General features: G+C 54.1%; 1 protein-coding gene across 3 annotated transcripts; it reads left to right on the top strand.

Moving 5' to 3' along the window:
• Positions 1-494: 494 nt before the first annotated feature.
• Lat (linker for activation of T cells) lies at positions 495-4,729 on the top strand. Of its 3 annotated transcripts, XM_076840393.1 has the most exons (11): positions 495-834; positions 1,002-1,029; positions 1,117-1,151; positions 1,351-1,438; positions 1,581-1,645; positions 1,745-1,925; positions 2,002-2,096; positions 3,855-3,908; positions 4,074-4,136; positions 4,212-4,298; positions 4,460-4,729. In XM_076840393.1, exons 1-10 carry the CDS (start codon positions 732-734, stop codon positions 4,289-4,291), a joined length of 792 nt encoding a protein of 263 aa, XP_076696508.1. In that variant the 5' UTR covers positions 495-731; the 3' UTR covers positions 4,292-4,298; positions 4,460-4,729. The 3 variants fall into 3 exon arrangements, with proteins under 3 accessions (XP_076696508.1, XP_076696509.1, XP_076696507.1); XM_076840394.1 differs by lacking the exons at positions 3,855-3,908; positions 4,074-4,136; positions 4,212-4,298; positions 4,460-4,729 and having other exon boundaries at positions 1,745-1,774; positions 1,862-1,925; positions 2,002-2,671; XM_076840392.1 differs by lacking the exons at positions 3,855-3,908; positions 4,074-4,136; positions 4,212-4,298; positions 4,460-4,729 and having other exon boundaries at positions 2,002-2,671.
• The last annotated feature ends 15,949 nt before the right edge of the window (positions 4,730-20,678 follow it).

The raw sequence follows: 20,678 nt of genomic DNA, 5'->3' as shown, positions 1-20,678 counted from the left end.
GTCCCTGTCTTCTGGGCTGGGCGACCCCGAGGGAGGACTGCTCTCTGAGCTGGTTCAGTGTGACTGTGAGTCATGCCTGTGCTGCTCAGGAGCCCCCTCCTCCCGGCAGGCAGGCCTGGGGGCGGTGGGGTGGACGCTGCCCTCTGCCCCTAGTCTCCCTGCTCTCAGAGCCTCCCCGGGGCTGCCTCCCCCTCAAATGGGAGGCCGCAGAGGGCTCTGGGGCTGGCCAGTGCGCCCCTTCCCACCAGAGCCTCGCCCCTACCTGCGGCCAGCAGCCCCTCCTGCGAGCCCCGGTGGCTCCTCAGGCCTCTTCCCCCTTCCCACAGCTGGGTGGGGGCGGCTGGGGGCGGGTGCAGCTGGCTGAGGAGCCTGATGACTTCCTGCCCTCACCCAGTGCTCACCACAGCTTCCTGCTGCGGGTGGCGGGCCAGCGGGTGTGGAGGAGAGGCAGACGCTGAGCCCAGGGGCAGGGACGCCTGGGGCACAGGGACCACACAGGGTGACTGGTGCCCCAGACCACAGCCCGGGCCCTGGTCCACCTAGGACCAGGGTCTCAGAGCCGGCACCCGTCCCACTCAGTCCAGCAAGGGGAGGTGGTCCCGGAGCCCCCAGGAGGACACAGCTGCTCACCAGGACCCCAGTGGGGGGCCCTCTTGGTCCCTACACACCGCTGCAGCTGAGCGGAGAAGGGCCTGTGGGGCAGCCGGCCCGGCGCAGGAGCCCTCCTGCAGATGGAGGTGGACGGCCTGACCCCCTACCCGCTGGGCCTCCTGCTGCTGCCCCTCCTGGCCATGCTGCTGATAGCCCTGTGCGTGCGTTGCCACGAGCCGCCTGGTGAGTGGGGAGCTGGCAGGGACCCCAAGGGAGGCCCTGACCCAGGCCCCAAGCCCTGGCCCTCTTCACCGTCCCCACCTCAGCCGCTCCTTGGGACTCAGGGCCCCCGGGCCCGACACCTGTCCCTCTGCAGCCCTGCCCCATCTCACCTGGCTTGTCTCCCCCAGACTCCTACGACAGCGCTCCCGCAGACAGGTGAGTCTTGCCGCCCTCCTTCCCCCTGCCCTGGGGCTGGGGCCGGGCCTCTCTCGGCCACTCACCCAGCTGTGTCTTTCCTCGCAGTTCAAACCCCACGAGCATCCTCATCAAACCTCCCTGTGAGTGCAGAGGGTCCCCGCCTTCTAGTGCCCGGGAGGGGGTCCCCTGGCAGCCCACCTTGGGCTGCCCACAGGGTTTTGTCCTGAGCTGTGATGGGAGGGGAGGGGACGGCCCCCAGGCGCAGGGGCTTAAGGAGCTGATTCAAGGCCTGGGGCCTGATGTCTGGAGTCCTTCCTTCCAACTCAGTTCTGTCCTCAGACACGCCAGTTCCCTGGCCACCTGACGCCTCCTACCCACCTGTTATCTCCTACCCACCTCCAAGCCAGCCAGACTTGCTCCCCATCCCGTGAGTACCCCTCGATGGCTCTTCCCTCTCCAGATCCCACCTCCCGCCCCTCCCTTTCTCGCACTGGGGCCTCTTTTCCTGTTGCAACCCATCTTGCCTCCCGAGCCTCTCCCAGGCATGACCCCTGACCTTTGACTCCCAGGAGATCCCCGCAGCCCCCTGTGGGTTCCCACCGGATGCCGCCTTCCCAACAGGATTCAGATGGTGGTAAGGGCAGAGAGGGGCTGTGGGGCGGGGGGCTCTGCAGCTGGGCAGAAGGCGGACCCAGCCTGAGCTGACCCTGTCTCCATCTTGTTCTCTCTGAAGCTAACAGTATGGCGAGCTACGAGAACCAGGGTGCGTCTGGGATCTGGCGTCCCCGGGCTAGGTGGGGCAGCTGGCATCTGTCCCAGGTCATGCTGACCCCGGTGTCATTGTCCCCAGAGCCAGCCTGTGAGGACGCAGATGAAGATGATGAGGAGGACGACTATCACAACCCGGGCTACCTGTGAGTGGCCAGGCGAGAGGTGGAGGTCGAGTGAGGCCAGACGTCCTCAGTCACCTTCCTCACTCTCTCCTTGCAGGGTAGTGCTCCCTGACAGCACCCCAGCCACTAGCACTGCTGTCCCCTCAGCTCCTGTGCCCAGTGACCCTGGCCTCCGTGACAGCACCTTCTCCAGTGAGTTCAGTATTTCTGTGTACCTCCTTTTCCCCGTGTGCCTCCTGACCTTCTTCTCTTCCCTCTCCTATATCTTTAATGATGGCTCCCCTTCTGTTCTCTCATTCATATGTTGGACTTCCTGTTCCGTTTTGACTTTTTTTGTTTTTTTACCTTTTATCTCCTCTTTGCTCTCTCCTTTGACTTTTTCCTGTGCAGTCGTTGTCTGGGAGATTTCCTGACTCTCTTCTTCAATCCTTCTACTACAACTTCCTTTCACCCATCCAAAAGGTCTTTCCTGGACTCTGAGTGTTCTTTTTGTATAGCTTCCTGTTCTTGTTTCTTTTTCTTTTTTCTTGTTCTGGGGATTGAATCCGGGGCCTCATCCAGATTAGCAAAGCACTAATAGAGGCCATAGCATCTTGCAAATCTCTAAGAATATTAACTAGAGGTGGTCTTTTTTTTTTTTTTCTTTTTCTTTTTCTGGAGGTTTTCTTCTGTTTCCTGCATCATCTCGGTTTCTTTCTCCTTTCCTGGTCTCATTGCAGGGCTTTCTGTTCCTATCCCCTCTCTGTACTAGTTGAGTATTCCTCAACACTTGGGACCAGAATGTTTCGGATTTGGGAATATCTGCATATACCTAAGGTGGTATCTTGGGGATGGGACCCAAGTCTAAGCATGAAATTCATTTATGTTTTAACATATACCTTGTATCCATAGCCTGAAGGTAATTTGATACAATATTTAAAATAACTGTACAAAAAACTAAGTTTCATGGTGTGGAATTTTCCACTTGTGGTATTATGTTGGCACCCAAAAGATTTTGGACTTTGGAGCTTTTTTAGATATTGGGTTTTTGGATTAGGGATGCTTAGTCTATATGTGCTTGAACTGGGCTGTCTATTTGCCATTCAGATTTCCAATGTGCCACCTCTCTTCTGGGCTCCGGACTGTCTGTCCGAATGCTCTCATTTATTCACTCACTCACTCCTTCGTTCATTCACTTCGTTCACTTATCGGGCATGTCTGCTGGGCTAACATCAGGATGGACGAGTTAATGAGGCAGGCTGGGACGATAGAAGGACTATCACTTACTGAAGGCCTACTATGTGCCCTACGAAGAGTCGTATGTGTATAATGGCCGGGTTCTCTAGTGTCCGTCCCTTCCCCTCCAGCCCCTCAGTACCAGGGCAGGGTTTATTTATTTGTTTTTACTTATTTTGAGAAAACCTCCCTATGGTGTCCAGGCTGGCCTTGAATCCCTGGGTTCAAGCAATCCTCTTGCCTCGGCCTCCTGGGCAGCTGGACTCGGGATGAACTGATTAGCAGCCATTAGGCAGGGCTTACTGCATGACAGGCACCATCCTGTTACCTCTGCTTTAATCCCTACAACTCTGCGAGGCAAGTCCCTTCCTGATCCTGTTTCACAGTTGAGGAGACAGGCACCGAGAGGTGAGATAACTTATCTGAGGTCACACATCAGTTCCTTAGCGCTGGATCAAGGTTTGAACCTGGGCCGTCTGGCTGCAAGGTCACCTTGTCCACGTCCTCATGGAGAAGCAGGGCAGCACATGACACCATCAGACAGCATGGGGGACAAGTGACAGTTCTTCAGAACATTCCCTGCGTCCCTGTGCAACTGACTCGGGTGGGTTGTACTGGGAGCCTCAGGGTATCCCTGAGGCCCTGGACTTCCGAATTGGGGGCCTCCAGGAATCTGTGACTGAAGGTGTCTAATGACAGCGGTGGGGGCGGGTGGGCCCCGATGGCTTCCCACAGTGGAAGATTACGTGAACGTTCCTGAGAGCGGCGAGAGCGCAGAGGCGTCTCTGGGTGAGTGACCGGGCTCTAGTCGCCCACCCTGTCCCCCTCCACCCGTGGAGCCCACCCATGGCCGCCCACCGCCCCCTCCCTGTCTGTCTGGGGCTCCTCCTGCCCTGCCCCCACTCCCTCAGTGTGACCTGGCCTGACCATCCCCCCTCTGACCTGTCCCCACAGATGGGAGCCGGGAGTACGTGAATGTGTCCCAGGAGCTGGAGTCCGAGGCTCGAGCCCAGGCTGGTGTGTGTGGGGGCAGGGCGGGAGAGGGGCTGGCCTTCAGGCTGGACACCAACCTCCCGTCCCGTCCCGTCCCAGCTCCCCTGAGCTCCCAGGAAGTGGGGGATGAAGAGGAAGAGGGGCTTCCGGACTATGAGAACCTGCAGGAGCTCAACTGACGGTCTGGTGAGTGGCCCTCGTCTTCAGCACTGTCCTGGGCCGGTGACCTCCCTCCAGGACCCTCTTGACCACCAGCACCTCAGGCCTGTCCTCTCTGCTGTTGACCCTGCTGATGGCCCCATCCCCTGACCCACGGCCCCTCCGCCTCCCCACCCTGTGTGTTTCAGCCGGGGTCACGTCTGTCCTGGATCCAGCCTTGCGGGGCCGGCTGAGCTGGGCAGCTGGAAGTGGCTCTGGGGGGCCTCCACTTGGTACCCTGCCCTGACTCCAGCCGGACAACAGCCTGAGAATCCCCCCTAACTTATTGTCACTTTGGGGGCCAGTCTGTGTCCCCCCCAATACCCTGCACCTTCTGACGAAGCCTGAGAATGAACCCCCCTGGTCTAGCCCCACCCTCTGTAACCAAATAAAGGCCGCGTGGTCTGTGGCGCCCTTGACTTTGAGGCCCCAGGGGCTGGAGGCTGATGAGGTTGGGGTGCGCCAGGTCCTGCCTGGGTCTGCGCTGAAAGCTTGGGAGGGCTCGCGTGCGTGTGCCTGCGTGTGGGGGAGCCACGGAGACCTGCGTGTGCGTGTGGTGGGTGTCCGTCACCCACAGGGTGAAGCGCCTGGCCTGGTCCTGGGAGTGACAGCAGACACTGCCCGGCACGCGGCTGCCTTTGGAGTGAGGCTGAGACCCAAGACCCAGGTCGCATCTCCCCGCGAGGTGGTCCATGTAAGTGCAGCGCTGTTGGCAGAGCCGCTGATGGTGGGGTCCCCCGGGGGCGGTGTGGATGTCAACCGTGAGACCCTCCCCCAGGCACTCATCCTCTGTCCTTGCGACCAGGGACTGGCCCCGATGACCCCGAGTGCTCTCTTAGTTCTCGGCCTGGGTGGTTCTCAGTAGATCAGAAACGGTGGCCGCGAGTCGGGTGGGTGTGGTGCGGGCGCCAGAGCCGGCTGCTCTGGAGGGAGCTGGCTGGGAGGGAGGCAGGGCCGTGACTGCCACCACAGCGAGACCTGGTCTCAAAAAAAAAGGTTCTAGTGGCTGAAAAAGCTGGTGTGGGGCAGCCCGTTTCAGGTGGCTCCCGCAGGTCTGGCTCAGTGCCACCCCGACTCGGTGGCCTGGGTGGGACCCGGGACTCTGCATCTCGCTGCAGCACCCAGGGGAGCTCCCTGGACTGCATCTTGGACAGCAGGCTGTGACTGTGGTGCCCACCTGACCGGCATCCCCTGCCCCTTATTTGGGGAACATCCCCTTGGGCTCCCCTGGGCTCCCCTCCTTTTCCAGTCTCATTCCGGGTGGATCTGGAGCTGGTTGAGCCAGCCTGCACCCCGGGAGGGGACCCCAGACATCCCCCTTGCCTCTGGCCACTGTGAGGGCTCAGGCAGAGGCAGGGGAGCGGCTGCGTGGCGAGGCACAGCCCTGGGGACGTGCTGGGAGGAGAAGCCTGTCCTTCAGCTGGAGGACAGAGCCTGGGGCCACCTAGGACAGAGCCATCGGGAAGGAAAGAGTGTCCCAGAGGCAGGCTGGCACGGCTTCCTGATCTAACCACACAGGGGCAGGACGACCCTCTCAGGTTTCCTGGTCACGTGGGCCAATAAATTACCCTTTGTCTTCAATCCGCTGACTTGGAGTCTCTGTCGCTGCAATCAAAGTTGCCCTGAGCCATGCAAAGTTGCCAGTTCTCTGTGGACTCTGGAGGTAACAGGAACTTCTCCTCGTGGGGCACCTTCTCAATCACCGTGACTTCCCTATTGTCGGTTATGGTTAGTGCCCCCACTTCACAGGTGAGAAAACAGGTTCAGAGAGGTGAGGTGATTTGCCCAAAGGCACACAGCCAAAGAGGTAAATCTGCGATTAGATCTGTGGCCTCCAGAGTCACAACTGCCTGCTGCCCTGGTTCTGGTTATTGTGCAAAATGCCAGCTGCCTGGGACATGGCAGAGCTCATGACACCGAGCTCATGAGCCCGAGCTGGAGATGTGGGGGAAGGAGACAGGGTTCAGTCAGACAGGAAGATAGAGTTAAATCCTTTTATTGGGAGGAACCAGAAATGGGCAGAGGCATCTGTGTGTCTGGGCAGAACAGTTTACCAACCGGGGATGCTGGGCAACCAGCCTGGAGGACAATCTAGCAACACCTGGGAATCTGGAGGTGTGCGCGTCCCTTTCCCAGCAGACTCGGGTGGAGACCCTGGCTGACTGGCTCCTGGGCTGAGATGGCGGGGCAAGCAGGCACAGGGCCACCCTGCAAATTACAGGCCTGTGCCACGGCTTCCAGCCACAGCTGGAAAGCAGCCGACACCCGTTGCCAGACAACAGTTTGATAAGCTGGGTGAAGTCACATGGCAAATACTCACCAGCTGATAAAATGAGCCAGGCCTGTCAACGCAGATGAACATCATCAAGAGAATGTGGGGTGAGGCGGCTAAGCCAGCCACACACGTCCAGTTAAGAATGAGAAAATGACACTGGTGGACTAGCCCTGATCCAAAATGCTTGGGACTGGAAGTATTTCAGACTCTGCAATATCTGCACATATATAGGTATCTTGGAAATGAGACCCAAGCCTAAAACAAAATTCAGTTATGTTTCATGTACACCTTATATTCATAGCCTGGGGACAGGGTCTTGCTAAATTGCTGAGGCTGGCCTCTAACTTGAGATCCTCCTGCCTCGACCTCCCAAGTAACTGGGATTACCACCATGCCCGGCTTATACAATATTTTTAGTGTATTCACGTATTGACAGCAACCTGTCATGTGAGGTCAGGTGTAGAATTCTGCACTTGTGACCTCACGTTGGTGGTCAAAATGTTTTGGGTTTCAGGTTTCAGGTTTTTGAACGAGTGATGCTCAACCTGTACCTAGTTTGGGGACACACATTCATAAAGGTATCCCGATGGGGTAGATAACTAAGATCAAGACCCCAGGATGGAACGGGTCAGGGTAGGGGATGTGGCCCACGTGGCTCTAGAAGACAGTGGACAGCAGGCCAAGCCTCCCTGGTGGTTTGTGCCAAGCAAACAAGCTGCGGTGCCCCAGGCCTTAGCAACAGCCTCCACAGAGGCCACGCGGTGCAGTGGAGACACTAAAATAAATTCCATGTGGTGAGACTGGAGAAGACTCTAAGAGATGAGTAGACGGGGGTGGGGCTGAGCCCGTGTGGAGACTCGATCCTGAGACCCAGCGCGGCCCCTGGAGGCTTTGGAGCTGAGGAGGACATGATCAGGTCTGTGTTTAGCAGAGATCTTTGGCTTGGTTGATGGGCAGAATCGATGGTGAGGCCAGTTAAGCGAGAGGCAGGGAGGCCATGAGGAGGCTGTTGGAGTCATCCCCATGAGAAATGGTGGGGGGCTGGCCACAGAAGTGGCAGGGGCAGCAGAGAGAAGTGGTAGAATAAGAAGGTGTTGAAAGGCACAATCCAGGGACCAGAAGGATGGGTTGGCTATGGGCTGGGGGTCATGGGGAGAGCCAGGGCCACTCTGGTCCTTGCCTTGGGGACTGGGGGGTGTGGGCATTCCCTGAAGCACTGAGCAGGTTCCATTTGTGTTTCTTGGAGTGAGCAAGGGGATGTGGCTTCGCTTCCACAGCCGGTGACCCAGGTGGGAAAGAGCAGTCCATGCAGTTGAGGTCTCCTGGGCTGGGGCCAGGATTTCTTAGCACATTGGAGAGGTCAGTGGGGAGGCCCCTACAGGAGCCGAGAGCAGAAACAGGTTTTTCTTGAATTCTAGCATTGGAGAAAAGGTAGCTTTAGTAAGAGAGAGAATCTTCTGGAATTTCTAGAGAAGAAATCTGGATCCTTGTGATCCTCCTGCCTCAGCCTCCCAAGGGCTGGGATTACAGGCCTGTGCCACCGCCCCAGACGGCTTACTTTTTACCAGGGATTGAACTCGGAGCACAAGGCCACTGAGCCACATCCCAGCCCTATTTGGTATTTTATTTAGAGACGGGTCTCACTGAGTTACTCAGCGCCTCGCTTTTGCTGAGGCTGGCTTTGAACTCATGATCCTCCTGCCTCAGCCTCCGCAGCTGCTGGGATTAGAGGCATGCACCGCTGCCCCCTGCCCGGACCTCTTACTTTTGATCTATATAATTGGTTTGATTAGTCACAGAGATAACAAGCACTAATTCCAAGCCTAGAGCTGTACTTGATAACAAGAGCTTTGAAATGTGAGTCAGGAGACTAAACTTTTTGCCTTGGCTCTGCCACTTGACCTTTGTGGGACTTTGAGGATATTGGATTTAAGTCTGTTCTGTGAGCCAGAGCGGGCAGGGGACGTTGGGGTGGGAACCCAGGCCTCATGCTTGCCCGGCAGGTGCTCTCTCCCTGAGCCACATCCCCTGTCCTGGATTGAAGTTTCAGACCTTTCCGTTCTGAGGTGGCCAGCCCCAAAGAATGTCCTTGAAGCCAAAGAGAAGAGAAGGCTTCTTACTGCTGAGAGGCCGGATGCCGAGGAACAGGGGGAGTCAGAGGGCGAACTGGCACCTCCCATTGTCGGTTGGCTTAGACCTCTGCTCTCCTTTCTCTACTGAGTCCATTTCCGGTCTCTTCCCGTGGGTCCAGGAGACAGCGAGTCCGGGGTCCCCATCCCTCCAGGTTTCCATGGAGTGGGAGGGGCAAGACATTCAAGTTCCCGGCAAAGCCCCAAACTTATTCCGATTGGATGAGCTTGGGGCACTTGACTCCCCTGAACCAATCACTGGCCAGGGGCACACCACACGAGGTGGGTTTGGGCCCGCCCATGACCTAGAATCCACTCCCAACTGGGCCTGGCCTTGGGGATGATGCTTGGAGAAAAATTCAGCACTATGCTGGTAGAAGGAGGGATGTCTGTGTGAGATGCAATTATTGCACGCTTACTGTATGCCATGCTCATTATTATTATATCGAGTGTGAGGTGGGGAGGAGTCCATTCTGTAGACAAGAGAAAGAGCTCAGAGAGGTTGAGTGATTTACTTAAGGTCACACAACAAATTCTGAAGCCTACTCTGAGGGGGAGAGGGGGAGGTTGCGCATTAGCTAGAAGTTGGTGGAATAGGAGAAAACCAGAAGGTAAGCCAAGGAGCCAGCCGTGGAGGGTCGGTTCTGCTTCGCACAGGGGACTTTGGCTAGAGCTCTTGGGAGTGAGACTTTCTTACTTAGCTGGGACCACTCAACAGGGAAGGCAGGGCCCGGAGCTGCCAGGGACCACAGTGAGCAGGGCAGTGGCCCGAGAGAAGGCAGCGGAAGAGGAGCAGCGTTGAGAGGTGAGGGCAACAGCTTCCTGAGAGCGCTGAGGTGCTGGATCCGCTGGTTCCTGAAGTCGGATCCACCAGGGACTGTGCAGTTACGTGGGAGAACAACGAACGCCTCTCTCTGCCTTGGCTCAGCTTCAGCTGGGTTTCTCTCATTTGCAAATGAAAGAGTTGACTCAGAGACAGGATGCTGTGGGAGCCTCGGCCTCACCAACAAGGGCCCCATCTTCAGACACCTGCCACATGCCATGCGGTGGCACTCTGCCTACGTTCAGTCCACCCCGGACCCTTGAAGCGGTTCTTCTCTTGCTACCCTTTTACAAAGGAGGAGACTGAGGTTCAGAGAGAACAGGTTGCCAGACCAAGCGGGGACTGTCGCTGTCCCTCCCGGAGCAGCCCAGGGCCGCCCTGTTCTGAATCCCTCCTTCCCTGCCCCAGGCCCTGCTCTTGACGGTCCCTGAGAGTGGTGGGCAGCTGAGGCCTCTGGAGCCAACCTCCCCTGCTGGACTCCTCCCTGGGGCCGCAGGCTCCCCGGCCGTCCTCAAGGACACCAGAGTGGTGTGGCATACATGCTTGGAGCATCTGGTCTGCCCCAGGTCCCCACCCCGCCCCCTTCCCTTCCTGTCTGCCTCTTCCTGGTGTTGAGGGGGTCTGCTCATTCCTCGCCTCTCACATTGGGCTGGGAAGCTTCCAACTTCCTTTCTGTCTCAGGTCCCCTTGGCAATCCCTGCACCCCCAACGCCCCCCAAGCAACCGCAGCCGTCACTGGGCCTCATCCTTGGTCCCCCTCTGCCTCCGGGTCCCTCTGTCTGTGTGTATCTCAGGGTCTCTCCGCCCCTTTCTGCCTCTCCCTCCATCTCTCTGTCTTGTCCTTGGTCTGTCCCTCTGTCTGCTTCCCACTCTGCCCAGCGCGCTGCGTCTGCCTGTCCGTCCATCCCTGCCCCTCTGTCCTGGACGCCATCTCTCTCTGTCACCCTCTCATCTTTCTCTTGCTCCCTCTCCCTCCTCCTCTCCCTGCCCCTCCCTCCCCACATCCTGAGTTGTCTTTGGGGAACCGGAAATTTGGGGGATCAGAGAGATACCGGGAGGCTCAGCTGCTGCCGCTCAGAGATAATGTGCTGGGGGGTTGCTGGTGGGGGAGGGGTGGAGCCCAGAATCCCCTGCGTCTTCCTCCCAGCCGGGGTCTGCAGGGACAGCCGGAGGCACTGGCCTCCTCTGCCGGCTCCTTCTCCCCTGAGTGGGGCTTGATCCCCGTGGGGTCCCTGTGAGAACTGCATCAAGCATCCTGACCAGAGCGGGACCTGCACAGACAGGGACGGGGAGGTCTGAGGTCTGGCCAGCTGGGGCAGGCGGGGATTGAGAGGAAGAAGGCTCCACCTGGTGTCTGGAGACCTGTAGGTGCTCTCAAGCCTGTCGCCGCCCTTCCTTGCCCTTCAGGGTCCCCTCCTAACTATGGTGGGCTTATTGACCCTTGGTGGCACCCTCCCATGCTTGATCTTAGCCAAAGGCTGACAAGCAATTGGCGGCACTTTCTCTGTGACAGGTCTCAGCCTAGTGTTTAGGGCTTTAATCCCCACAACAACCCCTCGAGGTGGCTACTGTTACCAACTCTATCTTACAGGGGCACAGAGAAGTTGAGTGATTTGCTGATGGTCACACAGCTAAGAACCCTTGATATGACACAACTCTGACCACATTGGACTGATCGTTGCCAAAGCCTGGACTGGCCATTGGCTTGTCCATTTTGGATGGAGGCTGAGTGAGTTCACTTTGAACCCTGGGAAGAGAAAGACATTTGCTCCTCACTTCCGATCACGGCTGCTGGCACTTCACCCAGCTCTGGGCTTGCTGATCTCCCTTCTTAGACGGAGGGAGGAAGTCTCAAGCTCTGGGCCCCAGCAGGCAGCAGGCAGCAGCTTTATGGAACTCAATCCTCTGTTTCGTTTTTCCAGGGTTCCTCTTCATTTAGGGCAGGCAGTGCCAGTTTTTGGTTTAGGGATGTGACACGTGGTTACCTCTTAAGTGAATTTAAGTAAAAAGGAAAACTAATAAGAGAATTGAGCACGGGCACTTGTAGGTGTGGCCAAAGTCGTGAATGTGGATTCAGAGAACTGAATTTTATTTATCTGTTTAGTTGGTGCCGAGGGGAGATCCTGGGCTTCCACCTAAACTCCCGCTCTCTCTCCCTCTCAAGACTGAATTCTAGGCAATTTGGAGCCAGTTGGTGACTGAGAGCCCCCTTCTGGCTTTGCCGTGTCCCAGTCCCAGCCTGGCCGAGCCTGGCCGAGCCCACAGTCACCTTGTCAAGACCACATGGCCAGTCAGTGACCCGGTGGGGGCACTCGCAGCCATTGCAGGACGCTGGGACGGCCCTGCTGAGCAGGACCCAGCCCAGACACCTCCAGCGCTGCCACCAGCCACAGGCTTCACCCCTAAATGTCCCTCCCTCTTTGGTCACCTGCATCTGCCCTTGGTCCAGCCCACACTGGGCCCCACTCCTGGGCTGCCTGGGTGCGGGAGAGGGGTTCTCCCCACAAGGGAAGTCAGGGCCCTCCCGTCCCCCACAGAGGGGGCTTCTCCCACAGGCTGAGGACCACGGCTGTGGGGGCCTCTTCCCCAGGCCTCCAGGACTGACTCCTTTGCACATGCCCAGTTTGGAGCCCCTTCCCTGGGGCCTCCCCTGCTGGGGGTGATGGGAGTCGGAGCACAGCCGATCCCCGGGGCGGGGTGCAGCCTGTGTGGGTGCTCCTGAGAACTGAACCCGGAGCCCGTGCAGGCTTGGCAAATGTTCTACCCCTGAGCTATGGCCCCGGCACTTTTACAATTTTCATTCAGAGCCAGACCCTCGCTAGGTTGAGCTCCAACTTTCAATCCTCCTGCCTCAGTCCCCTGAGTTTATAGGCCTGTGTCACCACACCCAGCCAGATCCGTGGTTTTTAAATCAGAGATTCAGCAGATGTTGGATGGGTTGAGACAAAAACATGGGGTTTGGAGAGGCTTCTGGTCACCCAGGCTTCTCGGACCAGTTTGCTGTTTGTAGTTGATTTTTTTTTTTTTTATTATAAAAGATAATGATATATTTGAACTCCCCAAACCACTCTATAAAGTTTGGCTTTCCTCTGATTCATATACACAGGGCTCTTGGCAATGTTTCCACCATCTACCTCCCACCGGCTCCCTGAGTCAGACGCTCTGGACTTTGGCTCCCTGCTAGCTTGGAGGGGTCGAGCTTGTTTCTACCCCTGGGTCTTTGCACTTGCTTTTCCCTCTGCCAGGATCTTTGCCGAGAATCCTCACATGGCCCCTTGCTGCTAGTTGAATCTCAGTTGAAATTTCTGCTCCTTGGAGGAGTCCTCACAGTCGATCCTGCCTCCTATAACAAATGGGCTTCAGGATGCTGCTATTTATTTATTTATTTATTTAGCACTGGGGATTGAACCTGGGCCTTGTGCCTGCTAAGGACATGCTCTATCACCCACCACACCCAGGGCCCCCATTGCTGATTTTTTTTCGTGCATTTGGTGTTTCATATCTGTCCCCATCTAGACTGGACTCCTTGTCCAGCATCGTCTCTCCAGGGCCCAGTATAGAGCTTGGCACAGAGTAGTTGCTCAGCAAATATCGTTGGATGACTGAATTTTAAAAAGTGCTTCAAAAGACAGGCAAGTGAGATCCTCAATAAGTTCCCGCTGATTCTAACACGTGGAACAGGCCCAGCCTGGCAGAAGGCGCTGTCTCAAGGAGGGATCGCAAGCTGGTGGCCCACTGAAGTGCTTGATAAAAAAAAAAAAAAAGAAAAAATGTGGTAAAAAAACCACATAACATAAAATCACCATCTTAAGTTTACTCACACCTCAATTCAGTGGTGTTAGGTGTAGCTTCACGTTAGGCAGCAGATCTCTAGAACTTTCTCATCTTGCAAAACAGAAATTCTGCAGGCACCAGGAAACTCCCACTCCTCCTCCCTCGCCCACCGGCCCTGGCAACCATCACTGTGCTTTCCTGCTTCTTGTCCTTTTGTGACTTGTTATTTCATTTAGCAGAATGTTCTCAAGGTCCGTCCAGGTGGTAGCATGGATTTCCTTCCCTCTTTAAAAAAAAAAAATTATTATTATTTTTTTGAGGCAGGTTTCTGTGTGTTGCCCAGGCTGGTCTTGAACTTGTGGGATCCAGCGATCCTCCTGCCTCAGCCTCCCAAGTGGCTGGAACCCCAGGCTCAGAGGCCCCCACATCCTGCTTTTCCTTCCTTCTGAATGATGTTCCAGGGAAGGGGTGGCCCACATTTGGGTTTTCTGTTCAGTTGTCAGGGGACACTGTGTTTCCTCCCCTTTGCTGTGAACACACCAGTGCAGGCATTTCTTGGAGATACTACAGTTTGATTCTTTTGGATACACACCCAGGAGCCGAGAGCTGGATCCTGTGGTAGCTACATTTTAAATATTCTGAGGAGCTTCTGTGCCTTTCCACAGTGGCCACTTCATCTTAAATTTCCGCCCACAGTTCCCCAGGGTCCCCAGCTTCTCTGCATCCTCCCCAATACTTGTTGTTGTATTTTTAATTTTTTGGTACCGGGGATTGAATTCAGGGGCCCTAACCACTGAGCCCCCTCCCCAGCCCTATTTTACATTTCATTTAGAGACAGGGTCTCACTGAGTTGCCTAGGACCTCGCTGTTGCTGAGGCTGGCTTTGAACTCACGATCCTCCTGCCTCAGCCTCCTGAGCTGCTGGAATGACAGGCGTGCGCCCCTGTACCTGGGTCTGGGAGCTTTTGTAATTTTAGACATGACATCTCGGTCTCTAATCCACTTTGAGTTAGTTGTATATGTGATGTGAGGTGAGGGTCCAAGTGCATCTTGGTCTTCCCGGTACTGCTTGTTGAAAAAATTGTCTTCTCTCCATTAATGATTTGAGCACCTTTGTCAAAGATTGGTGGACAGCATACGTGAGGGTTCGTTTGGGGGCTTTATTTTGATATTCTCCATGAATTTTAAGAGGAATCTTTAATTTTTGAGTCAGTTTATTCTTTTTTTTTAAATTTTTTTTTAATATTTATTTTTTAGTTTTTTTGGCAGGCACAACATCTTTGTTTGTACGTGGTGTTGAGGATGGAACCCGGGCCACACGCAGGCCAGGCGAGCGCGCTACCGCTTGAGCCACATCCCCAGCCCTGAGTCAGTTTATTCTTACTGATAAAATTAATTGTTATAAATTTGAACTGAATTTTTAAAAATTATTATCCCTTTTAATCGACAAATCATAATTGTGTACATCTATGGCAAACTTTGTTTTGTGGGTGTGGTGCTGGTGGTTGAACCCAGGGGTGATCTATATCCCTACATCCCCAGCCCTTTCTCATTTTGATCTTAAGACAGGATCTCACTAAGTCACCCGGAAGGTCCAGAACTTGTGATCCTCCTGCCCCAGCCTCCGCAGCAGCTGGGATTACAGGCTCCGGGTTCCAAGGTGACATTTCAATATAGAGTTAAATTGTACTGGAGAAAACAGATCTGTCTTCAGGCAAAACACCTCAGGCAAAACACGGGGCTAATTTTCTTGGATGTTAAAAAATACTAGAGGGAGGCAAATTAGAAAAGGTGTGCTGGGGGCTGGGGATGGGGCTGGGGACGGGGCTCAATGGTACAGCGCTCGCCTAGCACCTGCAGGGCCCTGGGTTCTATCCTCAGCACCACATTAAAAAAATAAAGGGATTGTGTCAACTACAACTAAAACAAAATATTTTTTTAAAAGGTGTGCTGTTCTCTATATTTCCACCTGTTAGAAAACTTGATTTATAATAAAACACCCCACTATTATATTCTAGAACAATATGACTGCACACATGCACTGTGTGAATGGTGGGCATGTACCAGCCCCACAGCCTCCTGGGACCCAGGCTCCTTTTCTATTTCTCCTCCATCATCCGTGGCTCTTAGCCCCATCCTCAGAAAGGCAAGATGGCTGCTGGTGCTCCTGCTGTGTTCTGGAGAAGGGGAAGACGGGAGGCCAGAGTAGGGGCACTGGTAGCTCTCCCTGGAAATCCAGGTCTGCGTGAGCGCCTCCCCTGCTCAGCCTGGAGCCCCATGTGCTAGCGGGGGGCCAGAGCTCAGTTGTGCTGGCCCTATTTCATTTTCTTTTTTAAAAAAAATTAAAATTGATTATCTGTCTACCCAGGGGCACTCAGCGACTGAGCTACATCCCCAGCCTTTTTTTTTTTTTTTTTGTATTTTTAAATTTAGAGACAAATTCCCACCAAGTTGTTTAGGGCCTCACTAAGTTGCTGAGGCTGGCCTTGATCCTCCCCCCTCAGCCTCCCAAGCCACTGGGATTAAGGTGTGTGCCACCACAGCCGGCTTGAATGTTTTTGTTTTGTTTTAAATAGGTAGTACCTTGCCAGGGTTCAAAAGTCCTAAAACACTAAAGAGTATACGGGCCCTTCCTATTTATGGATTGAGCTACCATGGATTCAACCAACCTCAGATTTAAAAAATATATATTTTTAAATTGCTTCAGCACCGAATAAGTACAGTCCTCCCCCCGCCTTTCATGATCTCCTGAACAATACAGTATAACAATTTCCCTGGCATTTACAGGGTGTGTGGTACTTACAGACATTCTGGAGATGATTTAAAGGGATGGGAAGATGTGCATAGTTTGGGCTGGGGATGTGGCTCAAGCGGTAGCGCGCTCGCCTGGCATGCGTGCGGCCCGGGTTCGATCCTCAGCACCACGTACAAACAAAGATGTTGTGTCTGCCAATAACTGAAAAATAAATATTAAAAACGTCTCTCTCTCTCTCTCCCTCTCTTTAAAAAAAAAAAAAAAAATGTGCATAGTTTATATGCAACATGACCCCATTTTATACGCGGGACTATGGGATCCAAGGGGTTCTGAAAAAAAAAAAAGATCCCTAATGACACACAGGAACAAAGAGTATGTGGAAAAATCTCCCTCCTGCCCTTTCCTTAGCACCAAGAAGGAAATATATTCATGAGCTTGTTCTCTACCTTCCTTTTTAATGGAACAGTCTAATTCTTTTTTTTTTTTTTTTTTTTGGGGGGGGGAGGTACTAGGGATTGAACTCAGGAGCACTCGACCACTGAGCCCCATCCCCAGCCCTATTTTGTATTTTATTTAGAAACAGGGTCTCACTGAGCTGCTTAGTGCTTGCTTTTGCTGAGGTTGGCTTTGAACTCGGGATCCTCCTGCCTCAGCCTCCGGAGCTGCTGGGATCAGAGGCGTGCACCACACAACGGCCTATTTCTTTGCGCTGTTTGCAGCTTCTTTCTTCATGTCACCATGTACAGCAGCACTGCGTCACCTGTAATTGTACAGTCCACGGCCAAGCTTGGTCCAAAAATATTAAATGGGAAGTTCCTGAAATAAATGATTCCTAAGTTTTAAATTGCATGCCATTTTAAGTAGCTCAGTGAAGCCCCTTGCCATCCCGCTCCGGTCTGCCCGGGACACGAATCATGCCTTCAGTCAGCCTAGGGACACAGGTGGGTGCCGTCAGTCACTTGGCATTATCTCACTTATCGGGTGGACTGTGCTAGCAGCACTCTTCTTACAGGTTCTGCACTATCCGCGGTCTCAGGCATCCACGGGGGTCGTAGAACACGTCCCCTGCGGATAAGGGGGCGTCCTGGGTGTCGGGGATCGCTTAGCATCAGCACCCCCAAACCTTGCCCGTGCCGTCACGCCGCCCCCCTGCGCTGTGCCATGTGCTGTTGTGCGGGTGGATGCTGCCCCTGCTCTAGTGGTGGGCATCGAGAAGGTTTCCCAGTTTATCAAGAAGGAAAGACAAGGCTGGGCGGGTGGTCTAACATGCGAGTCATTTCACACCCGTGGGAGTATCTCTGTATAACGAATCCCTAGAAGAGGAGTCACTAGGTCAAAGTGAATGCGCATGCGCCTTTGACAGCGCTCGCCAAATTCCCCCGGGGAGGGGGGGGGGGGACCTGGACTCCCACAGCCAAGGCGCAGGGACGGTTTCCCGCCCCCTCGCCAGCTCGGGGTGTTATCAGTCTGATCTTTTACCAAACCGTCGTAAAAATGGGAGTCAGACTGCAGTTTCAATTTGCATGTCTCTTTTGAAAATAAATGTCTTTTCATATACTTTAGAGTCACATATTTTCTTTTCTGTGTTCAGGTCCATTGCTAGTTTCCTCCTCCTCCTCCCCTCCCTCCTTTTTTTTTTTTTTTTTTTTTTCAGTACCAAGGATTGACCCCAGCTGAGCCACACCTCCATCTTTTTTTTTCCTCCCTCCTCCTGCCCCCCCTCCTCTTCTCCCCTCCTCCTCCTCTTCCTCCTCCTCCTCTGGTCCTGGGGATTGAACTCAGGGGCACTCGACCACCGAGCCCCATCCCCAGCCCTATTTTGTATTTTATTTAGAGACAGGGTCTCCCTGAGTTGCTTAGGGCCTTGTTTCTGCTGACTCTGGCTTTGAACTCACGATCCTCCTGCCTCAGCCTCCCCAGCTGCTAGGATTACAGGAGTGCGCCATCCGCCTGGCTTGTCACTTCACTTTTTAAAAAATAACTGTTTTGAAAGGGTCATAACCATACTGTAAAGCAAAATCAGACGCTTGAGGATCCTCTTCAAGTGGACCTTATTTAAAGATTTATTTTTTATTTTTTTAAATTTTTTTCATCTTTCATACATTTGATTCAAGTGAGTTATGCTTTTCCATTTTTACCAAGATTTATTGTTTGAAGATTTTTTTAAACATTGTTTCTAGTGCCGGGAGCTCTTTTTATTTTTACATAGTTGAGTGGACCGATCATTTATCTATAATACCTCCTAGAATGTATTAGGCCTTTCCCACTCCAAGATTTAAAAACTATCGGATGGGGTTAGTTTGAGCATTGCTGCGGTTTTCTTGCCTACACTTAAATCTTTAATGTAATTTATCCTGGTCTAAGGTGTGAGGTAGAGAACAGTCTTATTTATCTATTTTTTTTCAGCTGTCTATACCTTTTTACTACCATGTACTGAATAATCTAATTCGTATTTTCCTGACTAACTTGGAACGGTGCTGTATATTAGACCACACTCCCCTGGTCTGTTTCTGGATTTTCTGGTCCATTCCACCAGTGACTCTGGTAAGTTGCAGAGACTGGCCTTGAACTCAAGAGTCCTCCTGCCTGCGCCTCCTGAGGGGCTGGGATGGTAGGAGCGCACCTCCGCTCGGTGATCTGTTGAGCGCTTCTGGGTTGGTGCTTTATACAGAAGCTGTGATCGCTAACACAACTGGAATGCTGCCTCCAGTCGCTCCGTGACCTTGAAGCAAGTGACTTCATCTCTGGCTCAGTTTCTTCATTTATAAAGTCGATATAATAATAGTCCCTACCTCCTAGGGTGGTTGAGAGAATTAGCAATATAAATTACTTAGAGCAGTATCTGGCTTATAATACACAGTAAATAGGTGCTGGCCGGTTATTTTTATCATGTAAGACTCTTGTTACTCCTTTATTTAATCATGGGAAGGCGCCGAGGATCAAGGCCAGGGCCTTGTGCATGCTCAGCACCTGTTCTACCACTGAGCCACACCCCCCCTAAGACCACTTTGGTTTTTTTTTGTACTGGAGGTTGAACCTGGAGGTGCTTACCCACTGAGCCACATCCCCAGCCTCCCCACCTTTATTTTTGTGGTGCTGGGGATTGAACCCGGGGCCTTGTGCGTGCGAGGCAAGCACTGGACCAACTGAGCTATATCCCCAGCCCCCTCCCCAGTCCTTTTTACATTTTATTTAGAGACAGGGTCTTGCTGAGGTGATTAGGATCTCACTAAATTGCTGAGGCTGGCTTTGAACTCGCCGTCCTCCTGCCTCGGCCTCCTGAGCTGCTGGGATTTACAGGCGCGCCCGGCTTCCTAAAACCACTTTGAATCCTTCCTTCAGCCCTGGGATGTGGAAAGCGTTCTGGACCCCACTTTTTGGATGAGTCAGCTGAGGCTCTGAGGCCTGAAATGACTTGCCAGGCCCTGGGTGAGCCAGGGCACACCTTTCTGAGTCCCCGGTGCTTGGGCCTGGCCTCCTTTTATAGTCAGGCCTGAGTCTCATGGTGACCTCTCTTCCTCCCTTTCTGCCAGCCTGGCTTAGCAGGAGCTGATCCCTGAAAAGGAACCCTCACGAGAGGCCCCACCAGCTGTGGGGGGCGGGGTGAGGCTTCTTTACGCCCCATGGCTGCAGCTCAGGCCACTGTGGGAGGACACCTCAGGGGCTGAGGGACCTGGAGCCTCCTGCCGGGCTGGCTGAGCCCCTGCAGGGACCCTAGGTCTCCATGAGGAGAGGTGGTGGCCTGCCCTGGGCAGCCCAGGGGTCCTGGAGGGGGACGCCCCTCTTGGGCCCTGCACTCACCAGCCATGTGACCCAGGGCCAGGCCTTCACCCTGCTGAGCCTCCGTGTCCTCAACTGAAATGGGAGGTTGTCCCAGGCTCAGAGCGCGGGCCACAGCCTGGCAGGCTGCAGAGTGTGCGTTTGTGGCGGGCTGGTGATTTGAGATGTCAAACTCTGTGCTGTTTCTTACCACCTCCCACAAATGCAGCTGAGAAAGAAGCTGGAGGCCCCAAACTGCCAGCTCCAAGGACTGTGTCAGGTGTGAACAGAGCCTGGGAGGAGGGGCCGTGGGGGACAGGGCTGCTCCTGCTGGGCCCAGAGAAGAAGGAGCCATGGAAGGGACCTGGCGGGGTTCTGAAGAGCCAGAGCTCCTCTTCTCTGCCTCTCCTTGTCCAGGGGACAGACAGCCTGGGGTACAGAGGGTAGGGAAGGAAATACAGAGTCGGTCCCCCAAGGGGCCCAAGGAGGTGAGGTTTGAGGGAAAGAAAGACCAACAATCCTCTTCCTTGGAGGGGTTTGCTGGGTCAAATCTTACTTTACTTTTTGGTACTCGGGATTGAACCCAGGGCTCTTCATCACTGAGCCACATCCCCAGCCCTTTTTATTTTAAGACAGGGCCTTGCTAAGTTGCTGAGGCTGGCCTCAAAACTGCAATCCTCCTGTCTCAGCCTCCTGAGCGGCTTGAATTACAGGCGTGCACCCCTGTACCCAGCTTGGATCATATCTTTATGGGACAAATCCAACCCCATGGGTGGAACTGCCAGGTTTGACAAATGAAAATATTTGGAACAACATACTTACCAGAAAGCCTCACTGGTTGGTTATTTGATGG

This window comes from Callospermophilus lateralis, chromosome 19, assembly GCF_048772815.1.
Source record: "Callospermophilus lateralis isolate mCalLat2 chromosome 19, mCalLat2.hap1, whole genome shotgun sequence".
Classification (NCBI taxonomy): Eukaryota; Metazoa; Chordata; class Mammalia; order Rodentia; family Sciuridae; genus Callospermophilus; species Callospermophilus lateralis.
This window is presented reverse-complemented; position numbering and strand designations above follow the sequence as displayed.